Genomic DNA, 22,325 nt, shown 5'->3' on the forward strand with positions numbered 1-22,325 from the left:
GGAGATGGGGTGTGTGATGTGAAATTCACAAGAACCAATAAAGATTTTTTTTTTTAAAGAAGAATATGGGCATAGTTGGTGCATGTCTGAAATCCCAGCACCTCGGAGGCTGAGGCAGACAGAACAGGAATCTGAGTACAAACATTGTGGCCCTGCCACAAAGCTAACACTGAAATCAAAACCAAAACATACTCCAAACCACTCAGAGACTTGGAGGAATGTGGGGAGAATGGAAACTTTTCTGGATGTCTCTTCTAGAAAAGGATTCTTCCATGTTTCTCATGGTTAGGAACAGGGAGAATTAAAGAAATCTAGTGTAGAAATAAATCCGAGTTGCAGGCAATAAAGATGAATTTACACTGAAAATGCTGGATTCAGGAGAAAATGAAGCAGACACAGTTATCTAAATTTTGGGAGTGGGTTTCAGGGAGAACATGTTAGAGATGGGAGTGTCAGTCATTGCTAGCATGGAGATGACAACATGAGGTAAGTGAGGGGTTGACCTCCTTGTCTCTATTGTGTGTCAAGTATGCTAAAGAACTTTCAAATCTGTTAAAGTCACTCAAAGTCTTTCAATTTGCGTTGTGAGCATGCCTTCCGATGTTCATTTTCCTATAAGCCAGCAACGTTAGGGTTTGAACAATTTGAACACCTATTAGCAGTCATTGAACTCTCCCTTGCTGCTCTGGATGCCTTAAATGAAGAAGTCTAACAAACAGCCAGACTGCTCTTAGATCAGCACCGACAGTCCACAGACACCTTGAAACATTTACTCGAAGGCTGCAGTCGGGTCGGATTGTCCCAGCTCCTGAAGGCTCGGCTCCAACAAGGGGCTGTTGGGAAGATTCTGTACCTGATAGTTTGTGATCCCGAGCCTTGAAGAACTTCAAACAAACCTGCAATTATTTCTTCCTAGGCCAGAGGGCAGGCTCCTCTCCTTGTGGTCTAGCAGAGAGATAGCTGTAATTGGTGCTAAGAGGCAAAGCTGTGATTAGTCCAACATATGGCTGGGCTTGGCCAAAACAAATAGCTGTGATTAATCCAAACATCCCATTGTGAGTCTGCTTATATAGACTGTTCAGGCCTGGGGGACACTCTCAGGAGCAGCTTTCCCTGTGGTTACAACAGTGGGCTTAACAAGAGGCTTCTCTCAAGCTCTCTTTTCTGACCCATTTTCAGCCCTGTGGGCCCAAAGAGAGACAGCAGATAGAAGAGGGAGGGAGCTGTTTAAGAGTGGCCAGGGTAAGGTAAGAGGCTGAGAGGGGTAAGGAGAGGCCCAGAGCTGAGAGTAGAAAGCAATGAAGTACCAGAGAAGAGAACCTGCAGGTCCTGGTCACAGGGCCAAGTGTGCCAGGCACCTGGCTGAGAGCTGTATAATCGGCTGCCACTATGGACGGAGAAATCCCAATACCTAGGGACCCGTAGGAAGCTGCAATCCCAGATGAGATTGAGAGCTGCAACCCCAACTTCTAGGTCCAAGGAGCTCTAATACATTCAGGGCTGGGACCCAGTATCCGAGGCCCGCAAACCGACTCTAACGCTAGAGGGCCCCACTTCCCACTCACACTGGCAACATTACAGAGTGTTATAACACTAGAGGGTGGTAGTGCCACTCTTGTTACCTGCAACTGACAGCCCTCAGGAGGCAGAGGCAGGCTGATCACTGGGTTCAAGGCCAGCATGGCTTTAAGAGCAAGTTTCAGGACAGCCAGGGCTACACTGAGAAACCCTGTCTCAAAAAAAAAAAAACAAAAAAAAAAACAAAAAAATCCCTCTAGGATTAAAGTAAGGTCATGATGCATGGGTTCTGAATATTGCCCCCCCCCACCTCACCAAGTGTAATAATAGTTCTTTTCTAGAAAATAATCTTTTTACTGTCATTTGACAATATATATCAATCCCATAGTGATACTTGAGGTTAGACTTGAACTCAGATCAAGGCTATACATTACTTCATCCTGATTACCTGTGGAATAAAATTTGCAAATGAGAAACCATGAAAGGGAAGAAGAAAGGCTCCCCAGGCCAAGAAAGAGCAAGGTGAAACCAGGTAACCTGTAGGCCATTGTCCTCTGCGCGACCAGCAGTGGTCGCCAGAGCACAGGTTCCGGACCCCGCCCCCTGCCCGGGACTGCGCGCGCATGCGTGTGCGCACACGCATGCGCGTTGGCTCCCACTTGCACGGGGGCGCCAGCAGGGGCGGGGACGCGCACGGCGGAGGCGGAGCGGCGGCCTAGGGGGGCAGGCTGCAGGGTGGCAGCCCGCGGCGGGTTCCAGGTAACCGAGGCGCCGCGCAGTGCTGACCTGGCCGCCCGCCGCCGAGCCATGGAAATCGGCACCGAGATCAGCCGCAAGATCCGGGTGAGGCCCGCGTCGGCGGGCGCTGGGCATGGCGGGCAGGCGGTTGCCAGGAGTAACGGGGCGGGTGGGCCCGGCCTGCCGCGTCTTCTCCGCGCGGGCCGCCTCTGACGGAGCGCAGGCGCGGCGGTCGGCTCGGGGGACGCCGGCGGGCCCTTGAGAGCCACTGGGGCGGCGGCTGTAGAAAGCACGGCGCGCGGGGAACGGGAGGCGGGCATCCCCTCCCCCTCCTCCCGGGGGCGCGGAGCTGCCCTCTCACTGTCGCGGTTTTCTCTCTCCCTCAGAGTGCCATTAAGGGGAAATTACAAGAATTAGGAGCTTACGTGGGTAAGTTGATTCTCGTCATTCGCCTCAATATAATGTAGGGCTTGTAGCTGACTTGTGTCTGAGTGACTCTGCCCAAAGCCCTTTGGGTGGTCTACCTTGAAATCCCTGGTTTCCTCTACTGTCGTTTCATTGAACCATCTATAGCAGCATCCCCGAGTTCCCTTCCCCCATCTCCCGTCTAAGACGTTATTCTGAAATAGTCTAGCCTTTGCCCCTTCTGAAGCTGTCGGGTTTTTTGTTGTTGTTGTTGTTGGTGGTGGGTTTTTTTGACCCATGTTTGTCCGAATCTTGTACTGTTTTTCCTGTTGTTACTTTCGTCATTTTGGATATGAACGTTAGTTGCTTCTGGCATTTGCTACAGAGCTGGTTCAGTAAGTTTTATGGTTTTTTTTTTTTTTTTTTTTTTCTTCCTACTCGAACCTGACAGTGGTGAGTTCATTTGCCCCTCTCCCCCAAGCCCCCCAGAATGAGTGTGTTAACTCTGGGTTAGGCAGTGTTTAGCTGTTACACATATAAAGTAAAAATCGCCATTAAAATGTAAATGATGATATCCCAGTTGTACAAATAGAAACAAAGGCTTTGAGTAGTTGAATAGGGTTGGGGGAAGAGGCCTGTCTGACTCCACTCATGGTGGCTTGAGGTGTAAATTATGGGTACCTTAAGGTAGTAATTCAGGCCTGAGACCCTTACTGACCTCTGGAGTCAAATTTGTTTTCATAATAGTTAGATAATTCGACATGATACTATGTTTACACTTGGATTGTATGAAGTGAGTTTAAAAGGTCACACCAGAGTTTACTAGAACTCTTGGTCAAATTGTAGTTTGTTTTTTTTAAAAGTCAGTTCCATCTACAGTGTTATCAGTGAGACAGATAAAATAATGTTTTTAAAACTGGCTTCTCAGCTGTGAGGCCATGCCTTTAGTCCCAGAATTCTGGAGGCAGAGGCAGGAGTGTCTCTGTGAGTTCAAGGCCAGCTTACAGTCTACAGAGTAAAGCAGTTTTTATACACACACACACACACACACACACACACACACACACACACACTGAGCTGATACCATTGTTTTAAGAAAAGGCATTAGCGATTGCCAAGTAAGGTAGCTGCTATGAAGTGTCAATCTGTCACAGACTATTGTCATTTGGGACAAAGGGACCTCAGTTGAATAAATGCCACTACCAGATTGGTCTGTGGGATTGATTGACATGGGAGGGTCCAGTTTTCTCTGCATGGCACCCTGGTTTGGTGTTGCTGGGTGCTTTAGGAAAGCAGGAAGAGTAGGCCAGTGAGCAGCACTTCTCCATGGTCTCCGCGTCCCTTCCTGCTTCCAGGTTCCTGCCTTGTGTTCCTGCCCTAATCTCCCTAGATGATGGACCATATGCTATAAGATGAAATAAACCTTTTGGTCACAGTGTTTTATCACAGTAGTAGAAAACCTTTTACATTCTAAACTGTGATAAATTGGTTTCGTGAACTTATAGGCCTGAAAAAAAGCCAATAGTTTTTATTGCCAATGACAAGTTGAACTTTCAAATGAAAATTAAAACTTTGAAAGTTTGGGTTTACCTCTGTGAACTTGAGAGCTTACCAGAACTGAAAGATTTTGTGATGAAATTATGGAGGCACTAACAGTGTGATTTCATGTAATGAAATACCTTGGTTCACCAGTGAGCTAGCACCTTCTAAGTGACCACCACACATTACATTATGCAAAGGTAAAAGGCAATAAAGGTTGTATAGGTAGATTTTCTTGTAACAGTACAGAGAGTTAGGTGGTGTTATATTAAATTCCGTACCGCTAATAAACCACAGTGTGAATTTCAGTGTAGTATCAGGATATCCACGAGCTCTAGAGAGGCTGTTAAATACTCCAAGTACATATTTATGGGACTAGATTTTCTTTACATTCCTCAATATTAAACAACCTTATCACAGATTAAATGCAAAAGACAGATTAGAGTCCATTTGTCTTCTGGACATGATTCCAAAGCGATTTATGGAGTAGGAAGCAAGGCCATCCTCAGAACTACGCTTTTTGTTTGGGAAACTTTAGCCTCTAGAAAACCATCAACTTAATATAATTAAGCTATTAGCCTATAATCTGTACATTGATAATTAAATCCTTTAAAAATTCTCCATTTTAGATTACATGGTTAATATTAGTAGGTACAGTTCACATCAGTCAGAAGGAGCCTGAGACTGAAGACGCTAAGAATCACTAGTTCATACACGACGGTTGGAAGGTGGGTTTCAGGTGTTTTCAGGATTGATGCAAAACTCCTCGTGGATATGAGAAATAAAGCTGAACCAGAATTTTATTAGTTTTAATTGCTTTTTTCTTTAATGCTTAGTGGGTTCCTGCTGTGAGAGATGCATTGCACATGTACAACTCTGTTAGTGATGGCCAGTGTGAAGTCCAGGTGTGTTATTAAGATACATTCAGGACTGCCATTGAAGTTCAGAAATTCCAAAAAAGATTTTTTAGTTTGTAAAAGATTCCCTTATAGTTGTGTTTCTTTCTGAAAATACTGCTGGGATGGATGGCAGTATTACTACTCTTTATAAATAAATGAAATATGGAGAGAGCTACATTAGTGGCTGTCAGCAGGTTGATGATTGGGACCTTAAGTTTGGGGTTCTTGGTGCTTCTGTTAAACTTTATGAAAATACTTAACTGAAGAATAGCTGAGAGCCAGAGCCTCTGTGGAATGCCAGTGAGTCTTCACATTCCATCAGCTTCTTCCCTTCTGCTGCTTTTCAAACTTTTCTTCTATGGGTACCCCTTTTCTTCTTCCTCTTTACTTAAACCTAGGACCCTCATAAACTCTTAGCACCATTGCACTCCCAAATGGAAATTCCTTAAGATTAACAGTTTCATGTTGGGTTCTAGAGGAAAGCCTGCAGTTTAATATTCATAATTTGAGCTAACAAATGTCATTCTTCAACTCTGAAGAAAAGCAAAGTCTTTTGTTTATGCTTAAGTTAGTTACCTTATTTGCAGATGGTATATTTCACTGTCCAGAACACGATAGCTTTTGTTTTTAGAGATGGGGTCTTATACTGGGTCACTCACTCCAGCTGACTTGCTACGTAGCTGTGCCAGCCTCAAGCTGCTCCTCCTGTTTCAGTCTCCTGGGTGCTGGGGTTACAGTCACGCCCCTGCTGGTAGTCACAGTTTCTCCTATTTCCTTATGCTTAAAAAGAATCCCAGAGCTCTGGAAGGTTAAGCAAACAATCCCTCAATAAATATTTGAGTATTTTTCAAAGTGGAGTACAAAGAAGAACCTCCTTGCAGGCGAAATAGTTAGTGGTGTAGCTGTGACAATTCAGTTTTCATTCATGTGCTTGAGATGAGAGCTTCTCTGAACCTTCTCAGTGATTACTGTTGTCTTCTAAACCAGTAGGCTAATTTGAATGTATTTCAGAGACCTCTCTAGACTCTGGAAGAATATTTTATGACCAGATGCTAATTTTGCACTAGATTCTTAATTATCATTGCATTATCTACTGAGAAGACAACTTGTGAATTTTAAAGGCTTTGCTGAGAAATGATTGATAGTTTATATTGCACATATGTGTGTTTTTATGTAAGTGTATTTGGCATATCTTGGTGTGTATCCTCTTAAAACTATCACCAGTCAATTTGATAAATCTTCTGGACTTGGTATAGCTCATTAGAGACTGCCTAACATTATACACAAGATCCCTTGCTTGAATCACTAGCATCTCTTTAAAAAAAAAAAAAGAACTGAACATATTTATTCATACTTCTTCCTAAATTTACATAGTTACTCTGGCTTTGTAACCTGTTCTTAATGCCTTTCCTTGTCCCCGTTCTATACCAAGACAATCACTGATCTTATAAAACTGTAGAGTTATAAATTGATATAGTGACAGCAGTCATTTCATTGGTACTGTGAAAGAAAAATTACCTGTATCTCAGCAGTCTTATCTGTTTACCCTGAGTTACTAGTGTTGGATCACGGTATGATATATAAATAAAGATTAGCTTATGTAGTACAAGTACATTGGGAGCTTTTTTTTTGAAACTTTAGCAAAACAAAGATTGAGCACTTGTTACTTCATTTTCTCACTTACTGCATGCTTCCTCGAAGTACTGCCTTCTCTTTTGGTCCAGCTTCTGTAAGAGTTTGGAATCTTTACCTTTTCTTTTTAAAAATGATTTATTTACTTTTATGCGCACTAGCATGCATGTCTGTATTAGGGTGTTGGATCCCATGGAACTAGAGTTACAGACAGTTGTGAGTTGCCATGTGTGTGCTAAGAATTCAACCCAGGGCTTCTGTAAGAACAGCCAGTGCTCTTAACAGTTGAGCCATGTCTTTAGCCCCTAGATGTTTTTCCCTTGAAACAAATTTCTGGCAGATGAACCTTTCTGTTCATGTAGAAATTATGAGTATTTTAGATACTAGGAAATTTTCATAAAGATGTGTTTGAAGCTGGGTGTGGAGTTGTATGTCAATATCTCAGTATTTGGGAGGACATAGGGAGGAAGATCATGAGTTTTAAGATTACCCCCTTGGGATAGAGGCAGACACACACACACACACACACACATACACACACACACACACACACACACACACACACACACACACACACACACACACACCCCGACTTTTCTCAAAAAGAAATTAGATTTCCTCATGACTTTGCTTCCTTATTAAAATGTCCTTGGGCTTTTTACCTGCAGTTATGTGTAGGGTTGCCACTGTCAGGATGAATGAAGTTGAGTTGCCATTTAACTGTTCTCCATCCTTTGGTCTTTGGTATTAATAACTGAACTCTTGATATTATACCTGCTATAGAGTTTTGTGTAGTTTTAGTGTATGTGGTATTGCTAGAAGTTTATAACATGGAGTAAAGTAAATAACCTTTACTGAGTAGAAAGAAGTATATTCTCTAAGTGACATGAATACTGTTTTGAACAGGAAACTAAACAATGCAATCAGTTATTGGGGACTTCTAGAAGTGTCTGAAGTTGAAGGACATTAAAAAGATTTCTTTAAAAAAACCAGTACATTTCCCCAATTTCCCCATGACCCAGTATGCCTAGTTTTATAACTAGAAATGAATCAGTTTTTTTCCAATTCCTGGCCTTCTAAAAGTGGAAGTACTTGTGGGGTAAAGGGGAAAATGGTAGCTGAGCTTTCTTCTCCAGCCTCTGTTGGAGTGAAGTTTGAGCTATCAAGGCTACTTCTCTGTTTTCAAGCACAATGATTTTGAGCAAAAACAAATATTGAGAAGACATTTAAAAATTTGGTATACTTTTCCTTTTAAATAGATGAAGAACTTCCTGATTACATTATGGTGATGGTGGCCAACAAGAAAAGTCAGGACCAAATGACAGAGGACCTGTCCCTGTTTCTAGGGAACAACACAATTCGATTCACCGTATGGTATGTTTCTGAATATCTGTGCCTTGGAGCAAAGCCAGAGTTGGTATTCTGTCTAGAAAGAGATGCTCTGCAGTCCGTGAGGTTCATTGTGGAGAGGCTGGCTGTGAGCTATAAAGCACAGCCTCTGGAGGCTTCTCCATCTGTAAATGGGACTTGTAAATCACCTGCATATGTAATTGTGAGGATAACCTAGCCATTGCATACAGAGTGCAAGCAGATATGCCAGTACCATAGGAGCCCTTGATGTATGTTAGCCATTTTTACATCTGTCACCTTCTACAGTTCATCATTGCCACTAGCGCCACAGCAGGCACAACCACTTACAGTGAACATCACATTTTGATCTAGGCTGGCTTTTCCCCTTTATTTTTTTCTTTTCGTTTTGTTTTTATTTTAAGCCATTTTTCTTTTCCTGACACATGCATGTGCTCATTTGACAAACATCTCAGTCACTTTCACAGTTTGGAATTTGAGCAACTTGATTTTTGCATATAAAAATGACTCATGATTTGTACTACCCTTTATCAAACCACATGACCCATCAGCTACAGGGAAAGCTGATGGGGCAGGGCTGAGTGAGCACTTAGCCTGGTTAGTTTGACTTGGAGGCACTGAGGGAGTAGTGTCTGCTCATGCCTTGACTCCTAAAGACAGTCTTCATAGTCTCTTTGGCAACTGCATATGGCCATACTACTTTGAAAATCTGTGCAGAATTTACTGCTTTATATTGCTCAGTTTTGGAGACATTATCAACAGTACAATGATCTTACATTGTGGATGTATACCCTACTTAATATAGTTCTCAAATGCTCATGGTGTTTTTGATTGAAGAAATTATACTATGGTTGTGAACACTTCTATTTTAAAGTCATCTCTGGTCTAAGACTTTGTTTCGTTTATAAGCATTGTTGTGAGCTGGCCTTTGGTTAAACCTTTAGATCACTTTGAGTTTTCAGTTCAGCTAATCTAAACCAGAAGAATGACCTGGTAGGTTCTTTTTCACATGACTTAATGGACTGTGTAAGAAATTTCTTAAACCAGTATTCCATTTGCTGAATCAAAATGAGTTTCTCATCTTGCTACAAATGCAGTTTCACATGTATAGTTGCAATGAATCATTTCTTCACTTTGGTACTTTCACCAGTGTTTACGAGTGTTCAACAGACTATAGCAATTTTTACTTGTTCTTTGTTAGTATATGTATGTGTTTGCATATGTAAATACACAAGATGTGCACACATGCATGTGTATGTGTGTTTTTATATTTGTAGGCCTGATTTGACATTGGTGTCTTGCTGGAACACGTTCCACTTTGTTTGTTGAGAGGGGGTCTCTCACTGAATCCAGAGCTTACTAGTTACTTTTAGTTTATCTAGACAGCTTGTCCCAAGATCCTGCCTTATGAGTGCTGGTATTACAGGTGGCTTCCAACGCCCAGCTTTTTTATGGGATTTGGGAATCAACTCTGAACCTAGTCACATCTGAACCTAGTGTGTAAAGTCATGTGTTGTCACATGTCTGTCATCCTTCGTCCTTCTCTTCTTCTCCCAGCCCAGCCCTGTTCTGGTGTTTTTTGCTATCAGTTTTATAACTTAACACTGAGGTCTCCCCACTCCATCCACACACACACACACCAGCTGTAATAAACAGTATTATATGTTTGAGATACTTTTCTTATTTTACCATAAGCTGTTTTGATCTTCAGTTATTGGGGAGCAAGGTGACATTTTTTAAATCAAGACTTGTCAGGGACTGGAGAGATGGCTCAGAGGTTAAGAGCACTGACAGCTCTTCCAGAGGTCCTGGGTTCAAATCCCAGCAACAACATGGTGACTCATAACCACCTGTAATAGGATCCGATGCCCTCTTCTGGTGTGTTTGAAGACAGTGACAGTGTACCCACATACATGAAATAAATAAATCTTAAAAAAAAAAAAAAAAAAAAAAGACTTGTCAGGTGATGTTTTTGTCTTTTTTTTTCTTTGGTTCTGGTTTTGGCAGTTGAACCCAGGGCCTTGTAAGTGTTTATTTCTAACATTCTGGATCTGACAACACAGTGTAATCCTAGCTATCTGGGAGGCTGAGATAAGAGGTTCACAAGTTAAAGGCCAGCCTAGTCAACTTAGACCCTGTCTCAAAAAGTAACAAAAGAGAGCTATGGTGTGTATCAGTGATATTAGAGTGCTTGTACGGTTTACATAAGGCCATAAGTTCAATTTCTAGTAATTTAGCTGCTATGCTGCTGAGCCGTCTTCCTTACCGGGGGGTGGGGCAGTGGGGGTGGGGGTGGTGGGGGTGGTGCTCTGCTGCTGCTGCTGCTGCTTTTTCTCCTCCTTTTCTTCCTCTTCCAGAGGATAAATATTGAAAAAGTTGCTTTTTTTTATTCTTTGGTATTCATGTAAGGCCTTTTAAAGAAAAAGTAATGTGTGATTGGAAAGTTTGGTTTAATATCATTAAATGCTTTTGAAAGAGCTAATCTAGATGTAATGTCAACAGATTTAGAGTGGCAATTGGAATACAATTTTTGTTAAGGTGTTTTGTTTGTTTGTTTGTTTGTTTTTTAGGCTCCATGGTGTATTAGATAAACTTCGTTCTGTTACAACTGGTAAGATATATAAAATTGATAGCTTTCTGAAATCTCTGCTTGTTACAGCATGTGATCCTTTATAAAGTTACTCATTTATGCTGTAGTGGAAGAGCATTGGTAACTTTAGAATTAGTGGTTCATTTAAATTTAAAGAGTACTGTGATTTGACAGTACTGAGCAACAGTGTCATGTATCCGAAGGAAGCAATCATAAATGTGCACAGGCTTTAACCTTAAAGATACCTCACTGCGTTATAATTGAAAGTTATCTAAAGGTCTGGTGATAATAAACCAGGTAAACTATTATGGTGTGTAAGAATACCATTCAGCTACTAAAAGCAATGTGGAATGAGATGAGTGCACACACACAATAAGTAACCTAGTATTTAAAACATAAGTGAATACTCTTGCAATATAATGATAATAATTGACTGTTGAGGGTCTTCTTATTTAAAAATCCCATGCCCATACTCTCAAGTGCCTTTTAACCCCTAGTGCTTAAAATCTATTTTAAAATCTCTTAATAAACTCCAGCCCTGCTATTAAACTATCAGATTTGAGGAACTAGAGCTATAACTCCATTGAAAAGCCCCACGCTTAGTCCTTATCATTGAAAAACTGCAAAAGTGGTACTTGCTCAGCATCCCTGATACTCCAGAGGTAGAGCCAGGAGAATCAGAAGTTCAAGGTCATCCTTTCTAGTATTCAGTCAGCCTGGGCTTCATGAAACTCGTTTTTTGCCTTTTTAAAAACAACAACAACAAAACCCAAAAAACAGACCTTGAAGTTATTAATTAAAAGAAAATCCTTTCTATATTAAATATATTGCTTTTGAATTGTTGGGGGGGGGGATAAGGAAAAAATTACCAGGATCATGTGTTTTCTTTTGCAGAGCCCTCTAGTCTAAAGTCTCCTGATACCAGCATCTTTGATAGTAACGTGCCTTCAAACAAGAGCAGTTTTAGTCGGGGAGATGAGAGAAGGCATGAAGCTGCCGTTCCTCCCCTTGCCGTTTCTAGCTCTAGACCTGAGAAAAGGGATTCCAGAGTTTCTACAAGTTCACAGGAGCACAAATCCACTAACGTCAGGTAAAAGTCCCGTGCCTACTACAGCCAGATGGGTGTATAAATCCATTAGTTCCTATTTTCAGCAATTTTTGGAAATAAATAATCATGGACTAGTTATTCCTTGTCATTTATTATTACAAAATACCTGATTTGACATGTTAGAAGAAGAAGAGGAAGAAGAGGAGGAGGAAGAAGAAGAGGAGGAAGAGGAGGAGGAGGAAACTTGTTTTTGGTTCAAAGTTCAGAGGGCTCTTAGTTCATCCCAGCAGCAGACTATAGAGTCGTGGTAGCAAAACCATATGAAAGAGATTCCTAACATTGTAGTGGATGAGGGAGCAGAGAAAACTAAACCAGAACCTGGGTTGGATATTATCAGCAATGGTCTGTTCCTACACACTAGTGATTGTGTTGGCCAGTTGGGCTCTACCTCCTAAAAGGATCCGTAGCCTTGAAATGAGCATAGTGAGCTAGGGATCAAGTATTGAATACATGAGCAAGTATGGAACATATCCTTTTTTAAAAATGTGTATAGGTGTTTTACCTGCATGTTTGTGAATCCTATGCATATCTGGTGCCTCTAGCGGCCAGAAAAAAGAATAGGATCCTTGGTGCTGGAGTCACCATTTGGGTACTGGGATCAAACTCATATCTTCTGGAAGAGTAACTAATGCTCTGGCCATCTCCTTACCCTCCTTCCAATTCAGACCATACCCAATTGTGAGCAAGTTTTTGAATAAGCTAATGGTGATCAGAATGTGCTTTTTTTTTTATTTGACATTTAGTAAATAAAAATTTAAAGTATGAGGGCTGGGCGTGGTAGTATAAACCTGTAAATTTTTTTCATTTGATGTATATGGATGTCTGTATTTGTGCACCATGTCTTGTAGCGCCCATGGAGTTCTCCACAGGTCTTTGGAGCCTCCGGAACTGAAGTTATGTATAGCTATTAGTTGTTGTGTGAGTACTGGGAATGAAACCTGGATTATCTGGAAGAGTAGCCAATTCTCAAAATCACTGAGCCCTCTAGCCCTTTAATCCCAGAACTTGGGAGGTAGAGGTAGGTGGATGTATGTCAAGCCAGCCAGAGCTACATAGTGAGACCCTGTTTCCAAAAAAATTAAAACTTAAAAGAATGACTATAATTTGAAAGTAGTGAATATTTTAAAAACTCTACACTTCCTCATTAGAAATTTTTTTGAATAAATATTCTTTGAAGATTAGTGGATAATAGTTTTGGCATAATGCTGTGCTTTTCTTCCTTTATAGACATTCATATGATGATGGGGCTTCCACCCGGCTAATGTCAACAGTGAAACCTCTGAGGGAGCCAGCACCCTCTGAAGATGTGATTGACATCAAGCCAGAACCAGATGATCTCATTGATGAAGACCTCAATTTTGTGCAGGAGAATCCCTTATCTCAGAAAAAACCTACAGTGACACTTACATACGGTTCTTCTCGCCCTTCTATAGAAATTTATCGACCACCTGCAAGTAGAAATGCAGACACTGGTACTCATTTAAACAGGCCGCAACTTCAGCAGCAGCAAAGCAGTGCCCACACTGCCAAGCAGCTGGATGGACAGAGCAGCCAGGTGTATGAAGCAGGACGGTTGTGTGAACCAGAAGTACTTGGCAGCATAGAAGATACTTATAGCCCCTTCTTCAGAAACAACTTGGATAAAATGAATATTGAGGTTTGTATAGATTTATGTAGATTCTGGCTCGCTAGGCTAGAGATTGGCAGTTGCAGATTCCAAATATAACTTGTGTAACTAAGCACGTTGTGTGTTTCTCTTACACAGTTCCTCTCGGACTGGCTCTCTAAAGGGGTTTTTATGTCATGCACGCGGGCCTCTCGACTCTGGCATTTGGAGTTAGCTTTTCTTTTTGGTATCTATGTAGGGTGTCAGTTTTAGGTTTAAGCAACCACATAACTCACTTTTAATAGTTCCCTTAACAGAGCTGTGTGCAACTGTTAAAAAATAAATTTAGGGCTGGAGAGACGGCTCAATGGTTAAGAGACACCGACTGCTCTTCCAGAGGTCTTGAGTTCAAATCCCAGCAACTACGTGGTGGCTCCCAACCATCTGTAATGAAATCTGATGCCCTCTTCTGGTGTGTCTGAAGACAGCTACAGTGTACTTACATATATGAATAAATAAGTCTTTTTAAACATTTTTTTAATTTATTTTTTAGAATCTAGAATTTTAGAATTTAAAAAGTTTTTTTGAGTTAGCTATTTCAGGAGGCATTTTCATTTTTTATAAGAAAGCCACTCTTCAGTTCTTAAGTTCATCTTAAAATAAAAACAAATATTCTTGTGGTAGAACTTCAATGCAAGGTAAGCTTAAATTTATCTCATTGTAGGAGGAAAACTTTCGGAAGAGAAAGTTGCCTGTGGTAAGTTCAGTTGTTAAAGTAAAAAGATTTAGCCATGATGGAGAAGAGGAGGAAGAAGATGAGGATTATGGGACCCGGGTAGGAAGCTTGTCCAGCAGTGTATCAGTACCAGCAAAACCTGAGAGGAGGTATGTGACCATAGCAGTAAATTAATCTTAAACTGCTTGATGTAGCCACAGGGTTTTCGTCTGTTTCTTTGACAGTGCTGGGGAAGAAACATGGGTGCTGTGCATGCTGATAGTAGATAAGTGCTCTGATACTAAGCTGTCCAACAGCATCACCTGGGTTTTGGAATAGGGCTTGCTTAAAATTGGAGAGAATTGGAGAGACTACTAGAAATTAGAGAGAGAAAATGTTAATACAGAATCATCTTTGAAAAAGCTAATTGATATGTTCTAAAAACTATAACTGCTGTGTTTAAAACAGGCTATATAGTAACGACATAATAGATAATAAAGAACTGAAATTTAAAACATTATAAAAATACCTTTTCTTAAAACTCTTTTAGACCTTCTCTTCCACCTTCTAAACAAGCTAACAAGAATCTAATTTTGAAGGCTATCTCTGAAGCTCAAGAGTCTGTAACAAAAACAACTAACTATCCTGCAGGTAATTTCAATGTAGTATGTTTGTACTGGTAAAAGATTGCTTCTTTAAGTTAAGCACGCTTGTCTTAATGTGTAAAGTAAAGATTCCTATTAGGTACTAAAACCAGCATGGTTTTAAAAGATTTTACCAGTTTGAGAAACTGTCATAGCAGTTCTTTGAGCATAATAAAATCTTCACATGCATAAACTTGATAATATCCACAAATTATAAAGGGAATTTTGACAAAAGTGAGGCTTTCATATTAATACCATGTAATTCCATATTTTATATGTACTTATGTATAAAAGGAGCAAAATTGGATAATAGTTCCTACGGTAGAGAAATGCACATTTACTTCTTTGCTGTGCTGGGCAGAGTGAACTCACACATGGCCTTATGCATGCTCAGAAAGCCTTGTTCCCCTGAACCACGTCCCCAGACCCAAGAAAGACATGTTTAAAACCGCTATATGAATATACCAGTCTCTTTTCCTTTGGTGGAATCTAGTAATAAAATGCCAGGCAGAGAATTATGTTCTTAACCTAATTAAAATAGAAGCTCTGAAATTGTTTGATGTTAAATTTTGAGGTATCAAGTCTTTATAACAAAATTTTCTTATTGAATGCTCATTCTAAACTGGGAGTGGTGAGTGCTTTGTGTTGCTATTACATTCTGTGCACCTTTTCATCTGCTGGGGCCAGTGTAACATTCTGTGGTACTCCGCTGATACAAATTACCAGCTCTGAAATTATCTTCAAGTTTTTACTATGAATTTGGTGGATGTTCTCACAGTATTCTTCTGTTTGCCCTTTGTCATACATCATGGTTTCTTGAATTGAAGTGAACAATTTTTGGTACTTATCTACCTTCTTCTCATCTCTCATTTACCCTTGAATTAAATAGATTTTAGCATATAGAATAAAGAAGATTAGGGAAAAGCCTGCACCTGCTCTAACGGTTTACCTCTTTACACTCACTCTTCTGATACAGCAGTTGCTTAGAATAAGAATTTTAAAGGATTTCCATGATCTTGAAAACTTTGCTTTTTTAATTTTATGTTTATGAGGTTTTTTTGCTTGCATGGAGGGCAGAAGAGAACACTGAATCCTCTGGAATTAGAGTTACTGATGGTTGTGAGCCACCATGTGGATACTGGGATAGAACCTTTGTCCTCTGGAAGAACAGCTATTGCAGAATTAATGTGCCTTCCCACTGAGAAATCATTCTAAGTACTCACAGATTAATAAAGGACATTGGTTCTGGCTAGTGCCAAAAGGAAACTAGCCATGAACAGAAAAATGTACCCGTTACAGCTATGCTTTAGGCGCTCACCCTTAAATCATTGGAGGCCCAGTTGGCAGCATATTACTGAGCAAATCTCTGGGGTGGGAGTTGGTGGTTGTTCTATTTTGTTTTATTTGAAACATGTTTTTTCTTTGTAGCTCTGGCTGTCCTGGAGCTCACTGGCCTCAAACTCAAAGAGATCATCTTGTCTCTGCCTCCCAAGTGCTAAGATTCAAAGTGTGCACCACCACACCCCTTCTCTTAGTGAAAAAATTGTAAAAGAAACATGTTCATAGCAAACCTAAATGTGAATTATGTTAGTGCTGTATAAACTGTCCTCTCTACAGTGTCTAACTTTAGTTAGCTAGTGACACTAAGTCTTTCTAACTTTAGTTAGCTAGTGACACTAAGTCTTGAGCTATGTCAGTGGCAACATTGCTTGAACTAAAGTCTCTGTGTGACTTATTTCCCAAGCAAGTTTAGTATCCCTCTGTGACATTTCAAGAGATAACATTGAACTTGGTTCTGTGTGCTGTAATCCTAGCACTTGGGAAACAGAGGCAAGAGATTAAGATCATTTTGAACTTAGTAGTAAATTCAAGACCATCTTGATCTACACAAAAGAATTTTTAAAAAGTTGCATTTAAACAATTCATTCTTTGCCTACTTAAGTTGCAGTTTGGATCACTTGTGAGACCATGGATCACTGCATCTGCTTATTTCATACGTGACAGACATACACACACTCCAGTGTGTGTGCGCACTTTTGTTTGTTTTGCTTTGGGCTTTTAAAGTGGACTCTCATTATGTGGTCCAGTCTGGCCCAGAACTTGCTGCAGTTCCACTGTGCTAGCCTCCTGAGTGCCAAGATTCAAGCTTTAGATGCTGCCTATACACAAGTAAGGCAAATAAGTTGAAGGTCTTTCTTGAGAATATTATAAGAAAAACAGTAGTTCTTTTGTTTTGAATATCTTAACTGTTCTGAGCCCGAGGATGGGATTTGTATTTAACACGTGATGTTAACCACAGAGTTATGGAATTGTAACCATGGGTGTATTTTCCTTTCTTTTGCTTTATGTAAAGTTCCACAGAAACAGACACTTCCAGTTGCTCCTAGAACTCGAACTTCTCAAGAAGAATTGCTCGCAGAAATGGTCCAGGGGCAAAACAGGGCCCCCAGAATAAGTCCTCCAGTTAAAGAAGAGGAAGCAAAAGGAGATAATACAGAAAAAATTCAAGGTAAGAGCTAACCATCTCATCTTACACTTTACCCACGGGATTCTAAACCTTCTCAGATAGATCATGGTGGGTACTGGTTAGAGTGTGAAGAAAGCGGTGCCTGAGGTGCCCCGGGGACAGTTGCGCTGCCATGTGAATGCTGAGGACTGATCTCAGTCAAACCACAAGTGCTCCTGACTGCCGAGACATCCCTCTCGCCTCACCCCCACCTCCAGGGCTTTAAAAAAAAGACACGGGTTCCCCTTGCTCTTACACAGTTTTGTTTACCTGTTTTCTTCTCTTAGCTTGCCTACTTCTTACAATGGCTCACTCTTTCCTGAGCTGATCTGACTAGAGTGATTTTGTCTAACCTGGCAAATGGTCTGGGTTTATCTTCCTTCTAAAAGTTTTAATTTGTTCTCCTTTACTATTAGTTTCTAAAATCTCACTATGACAATGCTAATCAGTCAAGTCAGTCATTTTGTAGATGGGTTTTTTTTTATATATCATTTATTTGGAAATCTGTACTTTTCTGTGGTAGGAACATATTTTTTGATAATTTTACTCTTCTTGTTTTTATTGTCTGTCAAGTGGCTTTGCTTTCTTTGGATTTTGTTTTTGAAAGAAAGTTTCACAATTTCACGTTGGAATTGAAGCAGCTGCTTAGCCTTGGCTGAGCTTGAATCTGGCTACCCTCATGCTTTGCCCTCACCTCTGGCTACCCTCATGCTTTGCCCTCACCTCTGAGTGCTAAGGTCACAGGTGTGCATCCCCAGGCCCAGCTCTGTGTTTAGACTTGTCTTGTTTTACACCTTAACAGGTGTCCTGGATCTGTGATTGCATTGCTCTCAGTAAAGCCATTGTAAGTTGTAGAGTGGCAGTAAGTTGAAAAATACATTTAAATACCTTCTCTGCCTTTATAGCTTATTAGCATCTTGTTGACTCTGATCAGTCGGCTGGTGACCACTGTATTTTTTTTTTTTTTTTTTTTGTATTTACTCCCCTTTCTTCCCCCAACTTCTTCAAGATCCAACACCCAGCTCCCAGCCTCTCCCACCTTTGTGTCCTTATTTCCTCTTCTTGTCAATAGCCCAATGGTTATGATCATGCTGTTGCATGCTAAAAGATATTGGATCTCCACCACTAATAGATGTGGGTGCCCTACCAGTGACTTTCTTCAGAAACCATTAACCTGTCAGTAGCTCTTCAGCTATGAGTGTGGGCTTATGAACTGCTCCCTGTTGTTTCAGGATGGTGATTGTATTAATCCTGTGCACTCAGCCTCAGCCGCACTATGAGTCCATGACCAGCAAACAGTTTTGTCCTGGTCTTTGTCTTCAGAATATAGAGAATTCACCAATTACCTCTGCCACTATCCTTCTAGTCTAAGCCACTGTTTGTGATCTGGTCTAAGCCACTTCCCTAGATTATTGGGACAATGGCCTTCTAAATTGGTGTACTTTAAACCCTGCCTTCTTTCTCATTCTCTTTATATTTTTTAAATATTAAATTTAGATAACTTTGTATTCTTTTTTTAATTATTTATGTGACTACACTGTCACTGTCTTCAGACACACCAGAAGAGGGCAACGAATCCCATTACAGATGGTTGTGAGCCACCTTGTGGTTACTGGGAATTGAACTCAGGACCTCTGGAAGAGCAGTCAGTGCTTTTAACTGCTGAGCCATCTCTCCAGCCCAATTTCTTACTCTTTTGAACAGAAATCTGACTCCTCCTCCACTCAGAACCCCCTGGTGGTCCCTATCACACTCAGTAATCATCAGTGTCTTCCCTGGTCTCTTCAGGTACCTTCTTGTCACTCCCCTCTAGTACTCTGTCCCACCTAGACCCCTGTGTGTTGTGTGTCTCTTTTGTACTTGTACATCTTCATTCTCAACCCTCCCCCAAATTCCTTTTCTCCATCAAATATATGAAAACTGAACCATTATTAAACTTTAAGTCTGTCCTTAGGAAGTTCATTTAAGGCTTTTTGTGTGATGTCTGCAGCCAGTATTTGTTGGTATATTTTCTGCTTTTCTGGGATTGTCGAAACCTTACCTATTATAATGCTTTCCTTCACCCCTATCCTTAAATCATTGATATTTTAAGTGCACAATATTTGTGGTCATTTTAGAGTATGTACACTGAGTATCTTATGTATAAATGATATCATACATAGTATTAACACAGTAATTTAAGGGTGATAGGATAAAAATTTAAATATTACTAATTTAACTGAAGTCTCGATATTTTCTTTGATACTTCATTGAATAATTTGCAAACCAGTGCTATATATTTTTAAATTTTTTATTAGATATATTTCTTTTACATTTCAAATGTTATTCTCTTTCCGGTTTCTGTCCATAAGCCCCCCATCCCCCACCTCCCCCCCCCCACGAGGGTATTCCCCTGCATCCCCTTACAGTCCCCCACCACATTCCCCTGCACTGGGGTCCAACCTTGGCAGGACCAAGGCTTCCCCTTCCACTGGTGCCCCAACAAGGCTGTTCTCTGCTATATACGCAATTGGAGCCCTGGATCGTCTTTGGGTAGTGGTTTAGCCCCTGGAAGCTCTGGTTGGTTGGAATTGTTGTTCTTATGGGGTTGCAAGCCCCTTCAACTCTTTCAGTCCTTTCTCTTAATTCCCCCAAAGGGGGTCCTGTTCTCAGTTCAGTGGTTTGCTGCTAGCATTGACCTCTGTATTGGACATGCTCTGGATGTGTCTCTCAGGAGAGATCTATATCCGGTCCCTTTCAGCATGCATTTTTTTAGCTTCATCAATCTTAACTAGTTTTGGTGGCTGTATGTATATATATGTGTGTGTATATATATATGGGCCACATGTGGGGCAGGCTCTGAGTGGCCGTACCAGTGCTATATTTTAAGATTTATTTATTTTCGTGTGCTTTTTTTTTAATGGTCTCTCCAAGAGGAAAAACTATATGTGCATATACAAATGTTAAATTTGTGATGGGGTTATATTCTAATAAACCCATGTCTTTTGTTTTTGTTTTCCCGATACTGGTCTCACTATATAGCTCTGACTGTCTTGGAACTCATTGTGTAGACCATTTCTGACCTCAAACTCTCAGAGAACCCACCTGCTTCTGCCTCTGCCTACCCAGTGCTGGAATTAAAGGTGTGCCACTATTCCTAGTTAAACCCATGTCTTTTGAAAACCTTAATCATAAATTCCACCTCGATGTCAGGCATGGTGGTGCATGCCTGTAATACCAGATTTTTTTTTTTTTTTTAAGTATAGAATAGAGTTTATTCAGGGCATGGGGAGGGGAGTCAAGAGGGTGGTAGAGGCAGAGAAAGGCAGGGAAAAAGAGAGAGTAGAGAAGTAGAGGCTGGCCATGAGCACATGGAGAGAGAGAGGGGAAGGATGAGAGGACAGAACAGGAGCATGAAGGCAAGAGCAAGAGCATAATACCAGATAAGAGGCAAAATTAAGAGAAGTGCAAATTCAGGGCCTACCTGGGCCATTTAAGATTATCTTAGAATAGAAAGTGAAATTACTGGGGTTATATCTCAGTAGAGTACCTGCATCAGTCCTACATACCCAAAACAAATAGCCTAGCTTGTAACCTGCTGAGATAGCAACATTATTCAATTTTAGATGGTCAGACTTATCTGATAGAAGGTCTCTTCTCAGAGTAGCTTAGGGTAACACACAGGACTGACTGCCTACTTTTGGGATCAGATGCTTTCAAATCTGTGTCTTGATGCTACAGCTGCCCAAATAAGAGTTATCTTATACTTGTCACTAGCCTATGTTAATGGTCACAGCACAATGTATTCTGAGTGTGTCACTCTCACACCATGTAAAGTTGAGTGATCTGAAGCCATTAAAAATCATAAGACAGGTGCTTCTGTACTCGTTGTGCATTATACTGGACAGGAAGCATTGTGGAAGATTATTAGTAAAGAGGAGTATTAAGTTTTTTTTTTTTTTTTTTTTTTTTTTTTTTTTCGAGCTGGGGACCGAACCCAGAGCCTTGCGCTTGCTAGGCAAGTGCTCTACCACTGAGCTAAATCCCCAACCCCTTAAGTTTTTGAAGAAAGGAAAATCATATTTACCAATTTAGAAGGTAAGCATCAAAATGTTTTGTATTAGTGTAGTATTATAGACAGTTTCATATCTACAAACAATTGGTATTTGAAGTGGTATTCTGTGTGCATAATGCATATATGTATAAAATAGTAATTAAACTGCATGGAGTTTTGTAACTGCTTCGTTTAATGGACACATAGAAACAAACACAGTAACATAGTGATTATGAAGTTGTTAGTATTAAAGCCAAGCCTTGCTCCTTCCTAGCTGATACAAACCTTTCTTTGCCCTAATTTCCTGGTCTGTAAATAGGTGTAACAATAGTCTTACCTACTTCAACATTATTCTAAAGGATGTTTTAAAATAGTCAAGTTTTGTCTGTTGATGGATCTTCCATGGGACTCTGGATGGTTTTCAGTTTTGCATGTAAAGTTGGCATGAACACCACAAGCAATGCAGGGGTCATTTGCTATACTGTTGAGTCCCCTGTGATTTGTTCTGTTAGACCACTGTTGTCTTGTCTTCTGGGTAGTTTGCTGCCCTGTGGTGAACCAGCTGATTTGCAGACAGTGCTTAATTGAGGATATGCTATTGTTAACATCGACTCTGAATGAATGTTTGTTATGTGATCTTAAATTATATTTGAATTCAAAGCCTTGTGAGTTTTGTATACCGTCTATTTGAATCAAGATTTAAGGAATTGGAATAATTTATAGGTGATAGGGACATTTATAAAGATAAATATACACACAGGGCTTTTTTGTTTGTTTGTTTTGTTGTTGTTATAGACAGGGTTTCTCTGTATAGCCCTGACTGTCCTAGAACTCACCCAGTAGAGCAGGCTGGCCTTGATCTCAGATCCACCTGATGAAAGGCCTGTGTCCTCCACCACACTCTTTTGTTGCAAGCAGGTACTTTGCCCTTAAGCCACACTACCAGTCTACACCATTGTAGATGAGTACAGCTCAGCTGAAGTTCGTTACTTTGTAAATGTTTTTTAAGAGATTTGTCTATGAT

General features: G+C 40.5%; 1 protein-coding gene across 1 annotated transcript in view; it reads left to right on the forward strand.

Annotated features, from left to right (window-relative positions):
* The first annotated feature begins 2,203 nt into the window (after nucleotides 1-2,203).
* Zc3h14 (zinc finger CCCH-type containing 14) overlaps nucleotides 2,204-22,325 on the forward strand; it is a 37,256-nt gene continuing 17,134 nt past the window's right edge. The window contains exons 1-9 of the mRNA XM_032908247.1: nucleotides 2,204-2,361; nucleotides 2,643-2,685; nucleotides 7,991-8,105; nucleotides 10,670-10,710; nucleotides 11,584-11,779; nucleotides 13,025-13,454; nucleotides 14,128-14,288; nucleotides 14,669-14,769; nucleotides 17,116-17,271. Of these exons, the coding sequence (XP_032764138.1) occupies nucleotides 2,326-2,361; nucleotides 2,643-2,685; nucleotides 7,991-8,105; nucleotides 10,670-10,710; nucleotides 11,584-11,779; nucleotides 13,025-13,454; nucleotides 14,128-14,288; nucleotides 14,669-14,769; nucleotides 17,116-17,271 (1,279 nt within the window). The 5' untranslated portion in view covers nucleotides 2,204-2,325. The remainder of the gene's footprint in view (nucleotides 2,362-2,642; nucleotides 2,686-7,990; nucleotides 8,106-10,669; nucleotides 10,711-11,583; nucleotides 11,780-13,024; nucleotides 13,455-14,127; nucleotides 14,289-14,668; nucleotides 14,770-17,115; nucleotides 17,272-22,325) is intronic.

Source organism: Rattus rattus, chromosome 7 (assembly GCF_011064425.1).
Source record: "Rattus rattus isolate New Zealand chromosome 7, Rrattus_CSIRO_v1, whole genome shotgun sequence".
NCBI lineage: Eukaryota > Metazoa > Chordata > Mammalia > Rodentia > Muridae > Rattus > Rattus rattus.